General features: G+C 38.5%; 1 protein-coding gene across 1 annotated transcript in view; it reads left to right on the forward strand.

Moving 5' to 3' along the window:
• The window catches only part of DMXL2 (Dmx like 2), a gene marked incomplete in the record, with an annotated part of 190,092 nt that overhangs the window by 19,859 nt on the left and 150,198 nt on the right, over nt 1–20,035 (forward strand). Inside the window, 2 exon segments of the mRNA XM_027768392.1 lie at nt 15,915–16,040; nt 18,925–18,996. Coding sequence (XP_027624193.1) covers nt 15,915–16,040; nt 18,925–18,996 — 198 coding nt within the window.

Below are 20,035 nucleotides of genomic sequence, written 5' to 3' on the forward strand. Positions count from 1 at the left end.
AACAGATTTCTTTAAACACTAAACTGTTATGTGTTTCTCTGTTTTGATCTTGAAGTTTTTATCTTGAGAATGTGTATAAACTATTGGGTCATTGGAAAAAGTCATGAGTATTTTTCTATGTTTTTCTATGCAAAACTGCATCGTGAGTTTTCTAAGGACCCAGTATAACGCCTTACCATGATGGGACTCCAGCGGAGGCAGTCATGATGCTTGTAGTGTGCTTTTAATGGGATAGTTCTTTATCCTGGTGGATGGCCTATGTCCTAATGTTCAACCAATAATCTGTTTCTCTCTCACTAGTGAGGTATTTATACTGGCAAACACTCCGGGTCTCTTGTCCGACCTGTGTGCAATTTATTTCTCCCAAGGCAGCCATTCTCTAGGAGAGCCCTGAACAGGGGAAGAGTAAGATTAAGATTTGGTGTGTTGATCAGATGAGACAGAGGAAGCAGAAGAAGAAACATGGGATGAAAGCAGCAGTGTTTATTACTAGCAGATCCAGAGAGAAGAGGGCGGGCAGCATGCCCTCCTTAGGAAGTGGGGAGCCAGGGTATGAATGCGCAACCAGTAGGTGGGGAGCAAGACGGAGATAGGACCTGTGGGTCCATAGCCTTTATTGGGTGTTGCCCAGATGGTGGGTTTGGAGCAGGTCAGCACGAGTTCTGTGGGGTCACACTGTAACTGAGAGGTGGTCGTTGCAGCATATCTGCAGGCCCTTCAAGGTATGGAGGTCACTGGGACCTGGTCATCGGGAGGTAGACACAGGGATTGACCACTCTGAGTACTGGACATCCTTGCCATCACCAGACAACTTACCAGTTGTGTGCAGACTTGGTAGGCACACACATAAACACACACATTCTCTATTATGAATAAAATGAACTTCTCTAAAGAAAAAGAATAAAATGCAAACCACAGAGTTGTAGAAGACAATTGCAGTATGGGACCAGCAGTTAGCGTAATGGCTATGTCGCTGGACTCCCACGTAGTCGACCACGGTTCGAGTCCCGGACCCGGTGGCTTAAACTCACGCCGGGCGCGTGTGCGTGCGTGCCCAAGATCCCGAGAGGAGAATGGAGGAGAAGGGATTGCGGCGTGGCCATCCCCCCTGGGGGATGATTTCCTGCTTTCTATCTCTCTGTCTCTCTCTGTCTGTCTGGCGAGCGCACGCGCCCTATAGCAAAAACCTCTCCACGCCCTTAACCAAAAACCCCCCCAAAAAAAAAAAAAAAAAAAAAAAAAAAAGAGAAAAGAAGACAATTGCAGTATGTATATTTGATAAAAGTTTAGTATTCAGAATATAAAATGTCTACAAATCAATACGAACGTGACTGATAATTAAAAAAAATGAATGAAAGAATTGAACAGGCACTTTATAAGAAAAATCTAAGTGGCCAATAAACATACGAAAAAAACCTTTATTAATAATTATAGAAATGCAAATTGAAATCAGGAGATATATACCTAACAAATTTGTACATAATTAATAGTTGTCTAGTTATGGCAAGGATGTCCAGTAATGGGAATTCTCATGTACTGCTAGTGAGAGTATAAATTGCTCCAACTACTTTGGAAAAGAATTAGTATTATATACCAAAATATAAGATGTGCATAGTCTAGGATCCACCAGTCCCTCTTGAATATGTATGTCTTAGAGAAAAATAGATGACATATGTAGGGTATCTCTACAAGAATATTTAGGGTAGCTGGGTCCAGAAGCTGGCGTGGTGGTTAAAGCACTAGACTCCCACATGGTAGACTAAGGTTCAAGTCCTGGATCTGGTGGCTTCCTTTTCACCCCCTCCCCCTACACCCTTACCCCCCGCTCCTCCTCCATCTCTCTCTGGTGAGTGCGTGTGCCCTGTAGCAAAATTCAAAAAAATAATAATAGTATTAATGATAAAATAATTCTTAAAAAATAATATTCAGGGTAGCTTTGTTTATGATAGAATGTCCACTGGCATTAGAATGGATGAATTGTGGTACATACAAGGGAATATTAACAATAATGAAAGTGAAATGAGTCACAGTTCCATGCATCATGGATAAACCTCTGACCAAATATTAAGGAAAAGGTCAAGACAGAAGAATACATATATGTGATTTCATTTATGCAAAGTTCAAAGGGTAGGCAAAAGCAAACATTTTTTAGGCATACATGCGGTAGAAAAACTACAAAGAAAAAGCAAGGAAGTGATTTGCCAAAAAGTCAGTATAGAGACTACTTTTCCTTAAGAGAGAGAAATGTAGTTTGAAAGGAACACACAATGTTCTGGGTTGCTGGAAATTATTTATTGGGTGGTGGCTACACATATGTTAACTTTATTATTTGTGACAAATATTTGTTTGATTGGCATAGTGGGATTTTATGAGTCAGTTGATATAAATGCACATTTTTTCATCTGCTATATTTAGTGGGAATCTCAAACCTTCTTTACAAATTTAAAAAATAAAAATAAAAACTTACTTTTCCTGGGACCAGCGGGTGGCGTGGTAGTTAAGGTGCTGGATGCTCCCACATGGCTGACCATGGTTCAAATCCTGGGCCTGGTGGCTTGCTTTCTCACCTTCTCTCTCTCTCTCTCTCTGTCTCTCTGGTCAAAATAAAAATGAATGAATGAATAAATAAAGTTAAATAAATAATTAAAAATAATAAAAGTTTTTAAGAAACAAAAACAAAAACTTACTTTTCCTTTTCTCCTTTCTCCCCCAAACCTGGCAAAATGTCAACTTCATATGGGAGAGATTCCATCTTCTACCATTTTATACCCTGTGTGCCTGGTTCAGAGTAACTGCTCAAAAACATCTGTTGACTTAAATCTTCAGTGGTTATCATGCTGTAAATATTTGCTGAATAAAGAGTTAAAATAGAGCTGGTCAAGACAGATTACCTTAGCAACGGGAGATTTATTATAAGATTATAGATGAGGGAGTAGAAGATAACTCTTCAAAGAATCTTGTAAGGCAGGTTTGAATAGTTGAGGTAGGCCTCAGTTATCAGGAACTTGGTCAGCTCTGTCCCTACTGAGCTATGGGTTTTCTCTCGTGCCCCTGCCTCTCCCTGTTTGTGTTGGGCCCATTAGAACTGGCTCGCATGAGAGCGACAGCGACTGCCCCTGGCCTCTGTGTACGTAAAACCATTTTGACTTCAGTGTCTGTTGCTGCCTGCTACATTTCTTGCTGTTTCCTGGTATTTAAGAAGTAGAATATTTAGGAAGTAGAATCTCACCCAGCTCACTTTTTAAAGCCAGGCTGTATAGATTACCAGCCAGCCTATGGCTTTTGATATTAAATTCTTGATCTTTACAATCACCTGTCAATCCCTGGACCAGTTGATTGTGTACTATGGATGTTGGGCATAAGGCCTGCCAGGGCTGCCTTTTCAGGATGTGGATGGGGGGACCAGCAGTTAGCGTAATGGCGATGTCGTCGGACTCCCATGTAGTGGACTGAGGTTTGATTCCCAGACCTGGTGGCTTAAACTCATGCTGGGTGTGTGTGCGTGTGTGCCCAAGATCCCAAGAGGAGAATGGAGGAGAAGGGATTGCAGAGTGGCCATCCCCCCTGGGGGGTGATTTCCCACTTTCTGTCTCTCTGTCTCTCTTTGTCTTTCTGGCGAGCGCACGCACCCTATAGCAAAAACTTCTTAAAAAAAAAAAACAAAAAAAAACCAGAACTGTGGGGCAGTTTTGCCTAGTAAGGCCTGTAAGATTGAAAACATACTAACCATTATAAAGCATACTTTTCTATTATGAGATGTTTAGGTTCCCATTTTTAAAACTACTCTATATAATGCAGTAAACATCTTAGTGCTAATTGTAATCTCTGTCTGTCTTGATGTTTTCTTATGATACAGTCCTAGAAATAGATTTACTGAACCAAAGTACTTAATTCTCTTTATGGTCTCTTAATTCATATTATCAGATTGTTTTCTGGAAAAGTTGTATGGTTCTTTATTGCAGTAGTATATCAGTAGTTTACCAGCTTTCCATCCTGCTTTCTCATTGCATTTCCTACTCTAATATTATGACCAGCTCATCATATTCTTTGAAGCCCTGCTCTGAATATTTCTTATCTTTGTACTAGTTTTGGTTCTAGTTTGGGCCAGAGACAGGTGTACCAAAGAAAATTATTTTTCTTTTATTTCAAGATAAACAATAAACCATCAAGGAATGGTAATTGGGTTTCAGAGGGACTAGAAGTAGAAAGCTAGTAAGCCCACTACCTTTCCTTAGGGGCTTTATATACCCTGTTTACTCTCGGGTTCTTTCTTGTCTTTGTGCCTTTGATACATTCTCTTCTCAAACTGGGTTCAGCTTCAGACTGTACATGGTTCTTAATGGCTATGTTGGCCCTGAAAATTCATGATTTTCTAGCTCCATTCTTTCTGTTATCTCTGGATCTTTTGTTTAAAATTCCCCAGAGTGTTTTTTTTTTTTTTTTTTTTTAATTGTCAGAGTATGTGTGTGCTTGCCAGAGAGAAACAGAGAGGTGGGTGGAGAAAGCACCTGCCAGTGGGGGCTTGTCACATTGCTATCCCTTCTCCTCCTCTTCTCCATCCCACTGCAATCTGGAGCCCACAGGCACACGTACCCAGTGTGTTTTTCAAGCCTGGGGGGCCAGGGCTTCAACTGTCGTTGACCATATGGGATCTGGCTCCGGTAACCACTGTGCTGTGGGGCCATCCGTCCCCGGAGTAGACTCTGACTGCTTCAGCTCTTGTTTTCTAGATGGCCGTCAGTCTTGGTCATTTTTTTGGACCATTCTCTAACCTTAACATCTGTGAGTGGGGGAAAGTCCCAAGATAAAGAACACACTGTGTCCACTTACCTGGGGCTCTATGTAAAGTAGCATAAGCTGGATTATTTAATTTTCCGGGTGGAGCTTTTTGAAGCAAATTTGTGCACATTTACAGAGTTACCGTTTAAAAGTTGAAAAGAGGTCTCAGAGCAATCTAGTCAAAATCATTTGCCTAGTGAAAAAAAAGTCTGTGAAGATACAGTGATTTGCCCATTGTTATAGGCAGTGATAACACCTCTGGATTTATAGGAATGCATTCTTTCCACCATATTGAAGGTATTGAAAGTTTAATACAGGTGGTGTGGTTAGGACCTTGGACTCCAACTTGGCTGATCATGATTCGAATCCTGGACCTGGTGGCTTGCTTTCTCACTTTACCTCTCTCTGTCTCTCTCTGCTGAGCGCATATGCCTTATGGCAAATTAAAAAATAATAATAGGGGCCAGCAGGTGATGTGGTGGTTAAGGTGCTCGACTCCCACATGGCCAGCTGTGATTCCAGTCCTGGACCTGGCGGCTTGCTTTCTCACTTTCCTTCTCTGTCTCTCTCTGGTCAATTTAAAAAAGAAATGACAATGAAGATGATGATGAATAAAATAATAATTAAAAAATAATAAATAAAATTAGATAATTATTTTGAGAAAAGAAAGTTTAATTAAAATTTAATAGTTTGATCATATCATATGAGCAAAAATGTTTTGAACACTATTAGGAGCACTGCCTCAAAATATCAACATTTACGTTAATTTTTCCAGGAATTTCCTAGAGTTACAAAAATAATTCAATATTATCATAAACACTGCCTATTAATATTGCTGTTGATACATACTATATAATATAATGCTAACTTTAAAACTCTTTCAAATATGGGATTTGTTAAAAACAAATCAAGAAATGAAATATTGTTATTAGGTCACAAATTATTTTCTCTATCACAACTTAATGTCTAAAACTGTTTGTTGTTATTTTTTTAGCAGCAGCCATTTTATTTATTTACTCTCATTTCTTTCTTTATTAATCGTCAGTGGGTGTGTGTGTGCTCACCAGAGAGAGACAGAACACAGCGAGGGAGAGGAAGCACCACTCCCCAAGAGGGTGTGGTCATGCTTGTCTCTTCCCTATTTCTGTATCCTGTTGGAATTTGGGGCATGCATGCAAATATGCCTAGTGTGTCTTTCAAGCTGCCTGGACCAGGATTTGAACTGCAAGTCAGCCATGTGAACTTTAGCTCACTTAACCACAGGGCTATAGGGGCCCAGAAGGGACATAGTAATTTACTTCATTATTCTTTATGAAGCAAGTTGTTATATACTCCGCTTTAGAGAACAAATTTGAGGCTAAAAAGTGACTTCAGGTTTTTAATATGTGTTAGCTAGACCATGGGGCTTATTTTTACCAGCATTACTGTGATTTCTTGTAGAAATTTTTGATAATTAATACTTTAAATGGCTTATTCTTAGTACTGACATATAAAATAGCTATTTATAAGAGAGATAATTTTTGGTTCCTACTCCTAGACTTACCTTTTAATGAGAATACAGCCAAGCCGGAGACGGAGCTGGTTTGTAATGGTTATTTAGAGCAAATAATTAATTATTACACATTTTACTTTTCAAGGTCTCATTTTCCTTTCAGATGTTACTAACATCAGTAAACAAACAAACATGTGTTTCTTTGTTCAGGGACATAGGAATAGACTCTGTTTGGAGTGTAAGTGTTCCTTTTTAGCTTAGTATTTAAAAGCTTGCTTTAGCTATATTTGATAAAAGTTTAGTATTCAGAATATAAAATGTCTACAAATCAATACGAACGTGACTGATAATTAAAAAAAATGAATGAAAGAATTGAACAGGCACTTTATATTCTGAATACTAAACTTTTAGAAAAATCTAAGTGGCCAATAAACATACGAAAAAAACCTTTATTAATAATTATAGAAATGCAAATTGAAATCAGGAGATATATACCTAACAAATTTGTACATAATTAATAGTTGTCTAGTTATGGCAAGGATGTCCAGTAATGGGAATTCTCATGTACTGCTAGTGAGAGTATAAATTGCTCCAACTACTTTGGAAAAGAATTAGTATTATATACCAAAATATAAGATGTGCATAGTCTAGGATCCACCAGTCCCTCTTGAATATGTATGTCTTAGAGAAAAATAGATGACATATGTAGGGTATCTCTACAAGAATATTTAGGGTAGCTGGGTCCAGAAGCTGGCGTGGTGGTTAAAGCACTAGACTCCCACATGGTAGACTAAGGTTCAAGTCCTGGATCTGGTGGCTTCCTTTTCACCCCCTCCCCCTACACCCTTACCCCCCGCTCCTCCTCCATCTCTCTCTGGTGAGTGCGTGTGCCCTGTAGCAAAATTCAAAAAAATAATAATAGTATTAATGATAAAATAATTCTTAAAAAATAATATTCAGGGTAGCTTTGTTTATGATAGAATGTCCACTGGCATTAGAATGGATGAATTGTGGTACATACAAGGGAATATTAACAATAATGAAAGTGAAATGAGTCACAGTTCCATGCATCATGGATAAACCTCTGACCAAATATTAAGGAAAAGGTCAAGACAGAAGAATACATATATGTGATTTCATTTATGCAAAGTTCAAAGGGTAGGCAAAAGCAAACATTTTTTAGGCATACATGCGGTAGAAAAACTACAAAGAAAAAGCAAGGAAGTGATTTGCCAAAAAGTCAGTATAGAGACTACTTTTCCTTAAGAGAGAGAAATGTAGTTTGAAAGGAACACACAATGTTCTGGGTTGCTGGAAATTATTTATTGGGTGGTGGCTACACATATGTTAACTTTATTATTTGTGACAAATATTTGTTTGATTGGCATAGTGGGATTTTATGAGTCAGTTGATATAAATGCACATTTTTTCATCTGCTATATTTAGTGGGAATCTCAAACCTTCTTTACAAATTTAAAAAATAAAAATAAAAACTTACTTTTCCTGGGACCAGCGGGTGGCGTGGTAGTTAAGGTGCTGGATGCTCCCACATGGCTGACCATGGTTCAAATCCTGGGCCTGGTGGCTTGCTTTCTCACCTTCTCTCTCTCTCTCTCTCTGTCTCTCTGGTCAAAATAAAAATGAATGAATGAATAAATAAAGTTAAATAAATAATTAAAAATAATAAAAGTTTTTAAGAAACAAAAACAAAAACTTACTTTTCCTTTTCTCCTTTCTCCCCCAAACCTGGCAAAATGTCAACTTCATATGGGAGAGATTCCATCTTCTACCATTTTATACCCTGTGTGCCTGGTTCAGAGTAACTGCTCAAAAACATCTGTTGACTTAAATCTTCAGTGGTTATCATGCTGTAAATATTTGCTGAATAAAGAGTTAAAATAGAGCTGGTCAAGACAGATTACCTTAGCAACGGGAGATTTATTATAAGATTATAGATGAGGGAGCAGAAGATAACTCTTCAAAGAATCTTGTAAGGCAGGTTTGAATAGTTGAGGTAGGCCTCAGTTATCAGGAACTTGGTCAGCTCTGTCCCTACTGAGCTATGGGTTTTCTCTCGTGCCCCTGCCTCTCCCTGTTTGTGTTGGGCCCATTAGAACTGGCTCGCATGAGAGCGACAGCGACTGCCCCTGGCCTCTGTGTACGTAAAACCATTTTGACTTCAGTGTCTGTTGCTGCCTGCTACATTTCTTGCTGTTTCCTGGTATTTAAGAAGTAGAATATTTAGGAAGTAGAATCTCACCCAGCTCACTTTTTAAAGCCAGGCTGTATAGATTACCAGCCAGCCTATGGCTTTTGATATTAAATTCTTGATCTTTACAATCACCTGTCAATCCCTGGACCAGTTGATTGTGTACTATGGATGTTGGGCATAAGGCCTGCCAGGGCTGCCTTTTCAGGATGTGGATGGGGGGACCAGCAGTTAGCGTAATGGCGATGTCGTCGGACTCCCATGTAGTGGACTGAGGTTTGATTCCCAGACCTGGTGGCTTAAACTCATGCTGGGTGTGTGTGCGTGTGTGCCCAAGATCCCAAGAGGAGAATGGAGGAGAAGGGATTGCAGAGTGGCCATCCCCCCTGGGGGGTGATTTCCCACTTTCTGTCTCTCTGTCTCTCTTTGTCTTTCTGGCGAGCGCACGCACCCTATAGCAAAAACTTCTTAAAAAAAAAAAACAAAAAAAAACCAGAACTGTGGGGCAGTTTTGCCTAGTAAGGCCTGTAAGATTGAAAACATACTAACCATTATAAAGCATACTTTTCTATTATGAGATGTTTAGGTTCCCATTTTTAAAACTACTCTATATAATGCAGTAAACATCTTAGTGCTAATTGTAATCTCTGTCTGTCTTGATGTTTTCTTATGATACAGTCCTAGAAATAGATTTACTGAACCAAAGTACTTAATTCTCTTTATGGTCTCTTAATTCATATTATCAGATTGTTTTCTGGAAAAGTTGTATGGTTCTTTATTGCAGTAGTATATCAGTAGTTTACCAGCTTTCCATCCTGCTTTCTCATTGCATTTCCTACTCTAATATTATGACCAGCTCATCATATTCTTTGAAGCCCTGCTCTGAATATTTCTTATCTTTGTACTAGTTTTGGTTCTAGTTTGGGCCAGAGACAGGTGTACCAAAGAAAATTATTTTTCTTTTATTTCAAGATAAACAATAAACCATCAAGGAATGGTAATTGGGTTTCAGAGGGACTAGAAGTAGAAAGCTAGTAAGCCCACTACCTTTCCTTAGGGGCTTTATATACCCTGTTTACTCTCGGGTTCTTTCTTGTCTTTGTGCCTTTGATACATTCTCTTCTCAAACTGGGTTCAGCTTCAGACTGTACATGGTTCTTAATGGCTATGTTGGCCCTGAAAATTCATGATTTTCTAGCTCCATTCTTTCTGTTATCTCTGGATCTTTTGTTTAAAATTCCCCAGAGTGTTTTTTTTTTTTTTTTTTTTTATTTGTCAGAGTATGTGTGTGCTTGCCAGAGAGAAACAGAGAGGTGGGTGGAGAAAGCACCTGCCAGTGGGGGCTTGTCACATTGCTATCCCTTCTCCTCCTCTTCTCCATCCCACTGCAATCTGGAGCCCACAGGCACACGTACCCAGTGTGTTTTTCAAGCCTGGGGGGCCAGGGCTTCAACTGTCGTTGACCATATGGGATCTGGCTCCGGTAACCACTGTGCTGTGGGGCCATCCGTCCCCGGAGTAGACTCTGACTGCTTCAGCTCTTGTTTTCTAGATGGCCGTCAGTCTTGGTCATTTTTTTGGACCATTCTCTAACCTTAACATCTGTGAGTGGGGGAAAGTCCCAAGATAAAGAACACACTGTGTCCACTTACCTGGGGCTCTATGTAAAGTAGCATAAGCTGGATTATTTAATTTTCCGGGTGGAGCTTTTTGAAGCAAATTTGTGCACATTTACAGAGTTACCGTTTAAAAGTTGAAAAGAGGTCTCAGAGCAATCTAGTCAAAATCATTTGCCTAGTGAAAAAAAAGTCTGTGAAGATACAGTGATTTGCCCATTGTTATAGGCAGTGATAACACCTCTGGATTTATAGGAATGCATTCTTTCCACCATATTGAAGGTATTGAAAGTTTAATACAGGTGGTGTGGTTAGGACCTTGGACTCCAACTTGGCTGATCATGATTCGAATCCTGGACCTGGTGGCTTGCTTTCTCACTTTACCTCTCTCTGTCTCTCTCTGCTGAGCGCATATGCCTTATGGCAAATTAAAAAATAATAATAGGGGCCAGCAGGTGATGTGGTGGTTAAGGTGCTCGACTCCCACATGGCCAGCTGTGATTCCAGTCCTGGACCTGGCGGCTTGCTTTCTCACTTTCCTTCTCTGTCTCTCTCTGGTCAATTTAAAAAAGAAATGACAATGAAGATGATGATGAATAAAATAATAATTAAAAAATAATAAATAAAATTAGATAATTATTTTGAGAAAAGAAAGTTTAATTAAAATTTAATAGTTTGATCATATCATATGAGCAAAAATGTTTTGAACACTATTAGGAGCACTGCCTCAAAATATCAACATTTACGTTAATTTTTCCAGGAATTTCCTAGAGTTACAAAAATAATTCAATATTATCATAAACACTGCCTATTAATATTGCTGTTGATACATACTATATAATATAATGCTAACTTTAAAACTCTTTCAAATATGGGATTTGTTAAAAACAAATCAAGAAATGAAATATTGTTATTAGGTCACAAATTATTTTCTCTATCACAACTTAATGTCTAAAACTGTTTGTTGTTATTTTTTTAGCAGCAGCCATTTTATTTATTTACTCTCATTTCTTTCTTTATTAATCGTCAGTGGGTGTGTGTGTGCTCACCAGAGAGAGACAGAACACAGCGAGGGAGAGGAAGCACCACTCCCCAAGAGGGTGTGGTCATGCTTGTCTCTTCCCTATTTCTGTATCCTGTTGGAATTTGGGGCATGCATGCAAATATGCCTAGTGTGTCTTTCAAGCTGCCTGGACCAGGATTTGAACTGCAAGTCAGCCATGTGAACTTTAGCTCACTTAACCACAGGGCTATAGGGGCCCAGAAGGGACATAGTAATTTACTTCATTATTCTTTATGAAGCAAGTTGTTATATACTCCGCTTTAGAGAACAAATTTGAGGCTAAAAAGTGACTTCAGGTTTTTAATATGTGTTAGCTAGACCATGGGGCTTATTTTTACCAGCATTACTGTGATTTCTTGTAGAAATTTTTGATAATTAATACTTTAAATGGCTTATTCTTAGTACTGACATATAAAATAGCTATTTATAAGAGAGATAATTTTTGGTTCCTACTCCTAGACTTACCTTTTAATGAGAATACAGCCAAGCCGGAGACGGAGCTGGTTTGTAATGGTTATTTAGAGCAAATAATTAATTATTACACATTTTACTTTTCAAGGTCTCATTTTCCTTTCAGATGTTACTAACATCAGTAAACAAACAAACATGTGTTTCTTTGTTCAGGGACATAGGAATAGACTCTGTTTGGAGTGTAAGTGTTCCTTTTTAGCTTAGTATTTAAAAGCTTGCTTTAGCTCCATCTGCTTTCTTAATAAATTATCAACATTGGCTAGTTTTTAACTATTAAAATTGTTTTAAAAATATTTCAAAATTTAATTTTATTAAAGTTCTGTCAGATCAGTTGCTGTTTTTGAGAGTTGTCAGGAAGAAATTTTAAAATCATTTTTTTTCCCCCACTTAATCACAAGCACTTGTAATATTCTCTTCTGTCCTTTTTTCTGGTCATAGATTTTTGTTTTTACATATTTGTATTCAAGCTTTGTGTTACCTTTCACTCAAACATACCACTCGCAGTATTATTTTTTCTATTGCTGCGGTATACTTTGTATTTCTGTTAATTTTGTGAGTTATTGCTGAAAGAATGGTCTCTTTGGTTACCATACAAACTTTATTAATTCTCATGTTGCCTCACTTATCTTTGACTTGGGTTATTTATTTCTTTGTTGCACTGAGCTTTGCCTACTATTTTGTTTTTCTTTTTCATTAATTTATTTTACCCATTCAGCACACTTGCGTGGACTTCAGGTTTCTAGAATGACTGAATCATATCAGGAACGTATGTCCTCAGCCCTGTGTAAAGAAGAGCCTTATTCAAATGTGTTCCTCTTCCTGCTTTTCTCACTGTAGTGTAGATTTATGTCCGAATGACAGGAGCTTTATTTATTTTGGGGTGGGCGATGGTGGTAGGGGAGTTGATAATGGCAAGAGGTGCTTTTAGAACTAGAAACTAGTAGGAAGAAAAATGGACAAATGGAATAACAGAGTACTCAGTTTGCAAAGAAATAACTGAATGACTGAGAAAAACATGAAAAGATGCTTAACTTTCCTTTTCTCTGAGAGATTTTTGCTATAGGGTGTGTGTGTGCTCACTGGAGAGAGACAGAGAGACAGAATGTGAGAAATTACCCCCTAGGAGGAATGGGCATGCTGCAGTCCCTTCTCCTCCGTTCTCCACTTGGAATTTTGGGCACGCGTGCATGCATGCCTGGCGTCAGTTTTAAGCCGCTGGGTCCAGGACTTGAATAGCCCTCGACCACTTTGGAGTCCAGTGATGTAACCATGTATATAACCATCCTTCTAATAAAAATAAAAATTAAAGCAACAGAGAGATGCCAGGTTTTGCTAGACTGGTAAGATTAAAACATTTGATAATGATTGGGAGTAAATAAGGAAATAGAGAAACAGACACTTTTATGTACACAAGTGTTTAATCTTGGAGGGCAATTATCTTGCAGTAGCAATTAATTTTAATTACCAATCTGGCAACTTGAGTCTTAAAATCTATTCTTTGGGTTTACTTGTGTACTTATGCATAATATCATGTATACACAGGTGTTCATTGAAGCTTTGTTTGCGATAGTAACAGACTGGAAACAACCTAAATTAAGTATGGCAACCACAAAATGGAATAGTATGCAACTATTTAGAAAAATGAGGGGGGATGGCTGTACCACAGGCCCTTCTCCATTCTCCCTTTGGGATTTTGGGCATGCACACACATGCACCTGGTGTGATTTTTCAAGCTGCTGGGTCAGGGACTCAAGACACAGTCTACCATGTGAGAGTCCAGTGCCTTAAGCACCATGCCACCTGCTGGTCCCTAGTTCTTTCATTTTACCATGAGAAAATGCTCAGAGAACTTAAGCAACTCATTTATGATTACCCAGAGCTGAAGAACAAAAATCGAAAAGTCTGTGTTTGGTTCAAAACTAAGTACATTCTGTACTTTGTCCATTAATCCACTTTGCTGAAATAATGATATTAAGGCACTTTGAAAATTGTGAAATGTTGTCCAAGGATAGATTATTTTTGTGTTCTTAATAACATAATTTTAAAGATTATCATAGTGGCACAAACATTTCTTTCGCCTCTATTCCATATTCCCTTTCAATGAGCTTACCTGAATTTGTGGTACAAAGGTCTGTCTTGTCTATAAGAATATAAATGGGCATTTCCTCCAGCTAGTGATTCTTCTCCATATTTCCCTTGCTTGAAATTTTGTCTTTGCTTTTCTTTTGGCGAACTTTTTGATATATATATGGGTTAAAGAGGGTTTTAGTAGTTATTACAGCAGGATTTTGGTAACAGTGGACGTTTTAGTTCCCTGCAGAAGTAATGCTTGTCTTCCTGTCTGGTTTCTGTCTTATTTCCCTGTTCATCAGTAGCCATTTGTGGGCCTCTTCAGAGCAGAGGTCACTGATTTCCATGGCTCCGTAGTCAGCCTGGCTGTTGAATATTTTGTAGGATGTCACCATATAGCTTAAGGGTATGACGATAGTGGGGAAAAATACCGTCTCACACATTTTATGTTTATGCTGCTCTTCGTGAGCTTTTTTGTTTGATAATTGGGTTGTTAGATTGTTTTGAATATTTAATCATGGAGTTTTGAAGAAAAAGATATTTCCCCACCTCTGTCCCTTATGTCATCATAACATTTACAAAATTGCAAAACAGGAATAGTGTAGGCCAAAAAGTGTGGCAATAGGAAGAAATATGTGGTTTTTGATTACAGTTTTGTTGAACAAAGGAATGTTCTAACAAGTGAATTCTGTATTACAAATTATTTTCCGGACCATATAGTTACATTTGCTCAATATTTAATATAAATCAGTTTATTTTTAAATTGTACTTACTCCCCTCCCCCCCAGTAAACTCACTTTGGGGTGACTCCCTTTCTCCCTCGTGCCTGGTGAGGTTGGAGGGGTGGGATGGGTGGTGGAGGCAGGCTGCATCATGGATTCACCTGGGCGATCGATGAGTGGAGATGACTTCTCTTTTTAGTGCATGTAATTCTGCCTCTCGTGTTCACGTCTGTTTAACCAACTCTTTAAGCTGTAGGAATCTTGTTGGAAAATAGTGTGCTATTTCTGCCTTGATCTTTCTCAAGCCTGGCTTGAACCCTGTCAGCATGGTTGCAATATTCAAGACTTAATTATCTTCAGATGAGGATTTTATTTTTTAGGGTTTATTGAGGTGAGCTTTGGAGACACTCCAAACAAAATGATTTACTACCTACAGGGAGCGAGGCTGCAGTGGTAGGACCCTTTTCTTGTTAGTAGCAGTTGTTCAGTGATACATAACTCATGGGATGTCATCAGGTTTTTTTTTTTTTCTCTTGTTAACATTTTCTTCTTTATGATCGAGTGTGTGCAGATGCAGTGCATGTGAGGAAAAGAGAGAGAAGGAGAGGGAGAGAGGGAGAGAAAGCACCTTCCACAAGGTTTGGTTATGCCACAAACCCATTCCTCCAGCCCATCTGATCCTGGCATTCATGTGTGTCCCCAGTGTGTTTCCAGCCAGGGGGGCTAGGGATTTGAACCACTGTTGCCACGTGAGATCTGACTTCTCTTAAGCAGTGTTTTACCATTGCACCAGTTTCATTTTTTTTTTTTTTAAGAGAGATTTTTTGCTATAAGGTGTGTGTGATCGATTACCAGAGAGACAGAGAGAGACAGAAAGTGAGAAATCAGCCCCTGGGGGAATGGCTGTGCCTCATTCCCTTTGCCTCCATTCTTCTCTTAGGATTTTGGGCATGCACGCACACATGCTGGAGTTGAGTTTTAAGCTGCTGGATCCAGACTGGAACCGCAGTTGACTATGTAGGAGTCCAGCAATGTAACCATTACCCCATCTGCTGGTTCCCCCTACTTTAATTTTTGATGTGACCTTTTGAAAAAGAGAATTATTTATTTAATTTTATTAATTATTATTATTATTGTTATTTTAAAATTTGCTGTAGGGCACGTGTGCTCACCAGAGAGAGAGAGAGAGAGAGAGATAGAGATAGAACTAGAGCTAGAGTGCGCGCACGTGAGAGAGAGAGAGAAGGCAAGCTGCCAGGCCCAGGACTTGAACTGTGGTTGGTTATGTGGGAGTCTTACATCACAACCACCATGCACCTGCTGGCCCTTGATGTGACTTTTTAATGTTCTTATTTGGAAACTGATATTGTTATGTTACCTGTATTGTAAAAGTGTCAAGCTAAAGTTTACAAAGGCTTCAAAACGCTAAAATAAACTATATAATAATAATTGAAATGTTCTATCTTAAATGTTGTAAAACTTTTCTTTTTAGGCATATGGATCAGGCTGTGACATTGTTATTTTGGCAAATGACTTCGAATGTGTACAGATCATCCCTGGTGCTAAGCATGGAAACATCCAAGTCAGCTGCGTGGAGTGCGCCAACCAACAAGGAAGAGTAAGAGACTTAATTTAATGTCACTTAAAATACATTTAGTAATCGCAGAATTTTCTTGTGCTCTTACATAAAGTTTGTCTACCATTTCTTATTAGTACTCCTTACTTAGATGGCTGTTGCTTGTTGTGAAGTGACAGGTTGTGTACAGATTGTAAAGGGCCATTAAACTGGTAATAAGGTAACTTGGTACTCCATAGGCAGGTACTCTCTCGAAAGATCTATAGGTCTCACAGTCCTGTACATATTGATACTCTGCCAGTGGATAATTCTATCAAAGCCAGTAAGGGGGGAGGTAAACTTTTATCTTCTCTACCTGGCACCCTGTATCTCTCCCAAATCATAACATCAAATTTACAAGAAATTTAGCAAGCTGTTGTTGTCTAGTATAATTTTTGTCATATGGTAGATGCTTTGTAAAGTCTTCTTGTTTAATGAGGCTTATTTGTTGAATAAAGGATCTTGTTAAAATTTTTTTTTTTTGAGAGGTTTTTTGCTATAGGGCGCGTGTGCTCGTCAGACAGAGAGAGACAGAGAGACAGAAAGTGAGAAATCACCCCCGGGGGGATGGCCATGCCGCAATCCCTTCTCCTCCATTCTCCTCTGGGGATCTTGGGCATGCACACACACGCGCCCGGTGTGAGTTTTAAGCCACTGGGTTTGGGACGCAAACCGTGGTCGACTACGTGGGAGTCCAGCAACATAGCCATTACACTAACTGCTGGTCCCAAGGATCTTTTTAAAATTTTTAATAACTTTTTTTAACTTTATTTATTTACTTATTTATTTTTTCATTTGACCAGAGAGAGTGAGAGAGAGAGAGAAAGTGAGAAACCAAGCCGCCAGGTTCAGGACTCAAACTGCGGTCAGCCATGTGGGAATCTAGTGCCCTTAAATACTGTGCCACCTGTCGGCCCCGAATAAAGAATCTTAAATTTCATTCATCCAGACTTTAAACGAGAAGGTTTATACTGAGAACAGTTGAAATTTTATGGCCCTCCTCACCACCAAATTTTCAAACATAATATATATCAAATATTGGTCATGTGTAAATACAGTATAATTGTTGTATACTCTAGCAATTGAGTAAGGCCAGTATTATATAACAGGGATGAATGTCTATGAAAATATAAAACAAAGTTTTTTTTAATCTATAATAACTGTAATAACTTAAACAATCTTAGTATTCTAGAAATTATTCTTTACTGGATAACAAATTTTATCCAGGATATGTTAAGTCAGGGCATTGATAATAATTAATTATGCAAATGTATGCTGAATGATAAATTACGACTATTTAATTTCTTCTGTCCCAGCCTATTGCTTTTCCTTTCCTTTTTTCTTTTTAAGTATTTCTATAAGGTGTGTGTACTTCCCTGCAAGAGATGGTGACAAAGAGAGTTAGTGACAAAGAGAGAGGGAAAGTAGGCAATCACTCCCCAGTGGGGAGGACTCGGTAGCAATCCCCTCTCCTCTGTTCTTCTCTCGTTATTCTTGACACTCTCGCACATGCACCTGGAGTGTTTCTCAAGCTCCCAGGCCTGGGACTCGAACTGTGGAGTTAGCCAGCGCCTTAACTACCGTGCCACCTGCTGGCCCAGTCTTTTGCCTTTTCCAAGTGGTAATATTTATGTAAATAGTTCACTGACACTTGAGCTAGTGTTGAAACAGTGAATTTCCTGATGTTTCCTGATACTTGCTTCTTGGTTTTCTGATTTTTTTCCATCCCCCCTCCCCCCCCATCATTGCTTATGCTTCTTTTAGAAAACTCTGAGAATGTTGTGTTCTTACTAATTTTTCATGGCTTTTCTGTCTAGGCCAGGCAAGGTAGCTTTAAGCTTTCCCAGAGTTGTATGGTAATTGTTAGAGGTGAATTTTAATATACTACGTAAGTGCTGGTGATAATTACAGTGGACCAATTCCCTAGGAGTAAGGATTTTTAAAAAATACGTAAGACATTGGCATTCATAACCTCGAAAAACAGAATGATCTGTGTTTCTTCTTTTTCTTACCTTTAAGGTAAAAAAGGCAAAATTGTGACATCTTTATTTTCTTTATGGCCATCTTTTTAGCTCAGTTATCCTCACTCTTTGTGGTAATAATGTTCACATTTGGGACTCTGTGTTAGCCTACTATAATCATTTATTTATCAATTGACACGTTGAATGTAATCATTCACAAAATACTTTGCCTGTTATCTCAGCCAGGTATTTGAAGAGACTTCCCCTCTGCCATTGTGGATTGAAAGATTTTTTCCTTAGAAACAAATGTTAGCTATTAGGTTACAGTTACAGTCACTCTGTGGCATGGGGAGTGCTCTGAAATCACAGGAGACCTGTATGGCAGGCCGTAAAAGGCCCAGTTTAGTTTCGTAGGTTAACCAGCGTACAGAGAGTCAGAGGAATGGTTGTTAGTCTGTCGTTGATCCCTTCTTGCCAAAGAAGCCTGAACTGGAAACCGGCCTTCAAGGAATTATTAGAAAACAGTTTCTAAGAGCTTCTAGGAAAAGAAGGATTTATATCCCTTCTTATAATAGTTCTGTGGCCGGGACAAAATCCTCCTGGTCCTGAATCCCTAGCTTAAGTCCTCTAGGCATGTTGATAGCAGCTGTTTACCTCAAGTGTAGGGGATGGCTCCTTGATTTCTCCTTGGCCTATTTTTTTTTTTTTTTCTTTTCCTTTTTCTAGATCATTTCCCAATTTATTTTAAGACCTATTATTATTTGATGTTTTTCTTTACTTTTATATTGTGAGGTTTTGTTAAAACTATTACATACATACATACAGTTTATATGTCAACAATATAATTAGTCTATATATTATTGTGATGAGGTTATCTTTATTTTACCTTTTCCTAAATAACAACGCTGTGTTTATTCTTTTTTTAGATTGCAGCTTCATATGGTAATGCTGTGTGTATTTTTGAACCCCTGGGCATAAATTCTCATAAGAGAAATTGTGTAAGTATTAACTGATGGTAGGTTGATAGCAGCTGTTTACCTCAAGTGTAGGGGATGGCTCCTTGATTTCTCCTTGGCCTATTTTTTTTTTTTTTCTGTTCCTTTTTCTAGATCATTTCCCAATTTATTTTAAGACCTATTATTATTTGATGTTTTTCTTTACTTTTATATTGTGAGGTTTTGTTAAAACTATTACATACATACATACAGTTTATATGTCAACAATATAATTAGTCTATATATTATTGTGATGAGGTTATCTTTATTTTACCTTTTCCTAAATAACAACGCTGTGTTTATTCTTTTTTTAGATTGCAGCTTCATATGGTAATGCTGTGTGTATTTTTGAACCCCTGGGCATAAATTCTCATAAGAGAAATTGTGTAAGTATTAACTGATGGTAGAATACCTTTAAAATCTAGTTAATATTAGAATCCAGTTGGTAGCAATAAAGAGCTTTTTTAGGTGCTAGGGCTGGAAGTGGGCTGCAGTGTCAGTATAACGTTAGTCTGGTGGTAAGATACTTTATGTTCCACTGCTAATTGAAATTTATCACATTATGTGAGATATCTGCTCTACTCTGTTCTTATATCTTGCCTAGATTACTAGACTGCAGTTAAAAAAAAAAATTGCCAGAGGGCATGTGTATTCTCTGGGGGAGGTAGAGAGAGAATGAGAAAGCATCCTCCCCTCACCGAGGTGCACAGACATGTTGTAATCTCTTCTCCTTTATTTTTTCCTCCTGTTGGGATTTTGGACATGCATGCACATGTGCCCAGCATGTTTTTCAGGCTGCCATGTCTAGGACTTGAACTGCATGGTTAGCTATGTGGGATCCAGCTGCCCTAACCACTGCACCACCGGCCAACCCAACAGCTGCAGTTTAGCAGGAGAGTTAGACTTACAGAAACAAAGTAATTCCACGTTATCAGTGTTAATGGTGGCAGAATATAAAAGTGCAATGGATGCTCCTGTGATGGCAGAAGGCTTCACAGTGGAGGTGAGATTTAGTTTGATCTTAATGGAGAGGAGGTTGTAG

Source organism: Tupaia chinensis, unplaced genomic scaffold (genome assembly GCF_000334495.1).
Source record: "Tupaia chinensis unplaced genomic scaffold, TupChi_1.0 Scaffold146140_1, whole genome shotgun sequence".
In the NCBI taxonomy this organism is placed as follows: domain Eukaryota; kingdom Metazoa; phylum Chordata; class Mammalia; order Scandentia; family Tupaiidae; genus Tupaia; species Tupaia belangeri.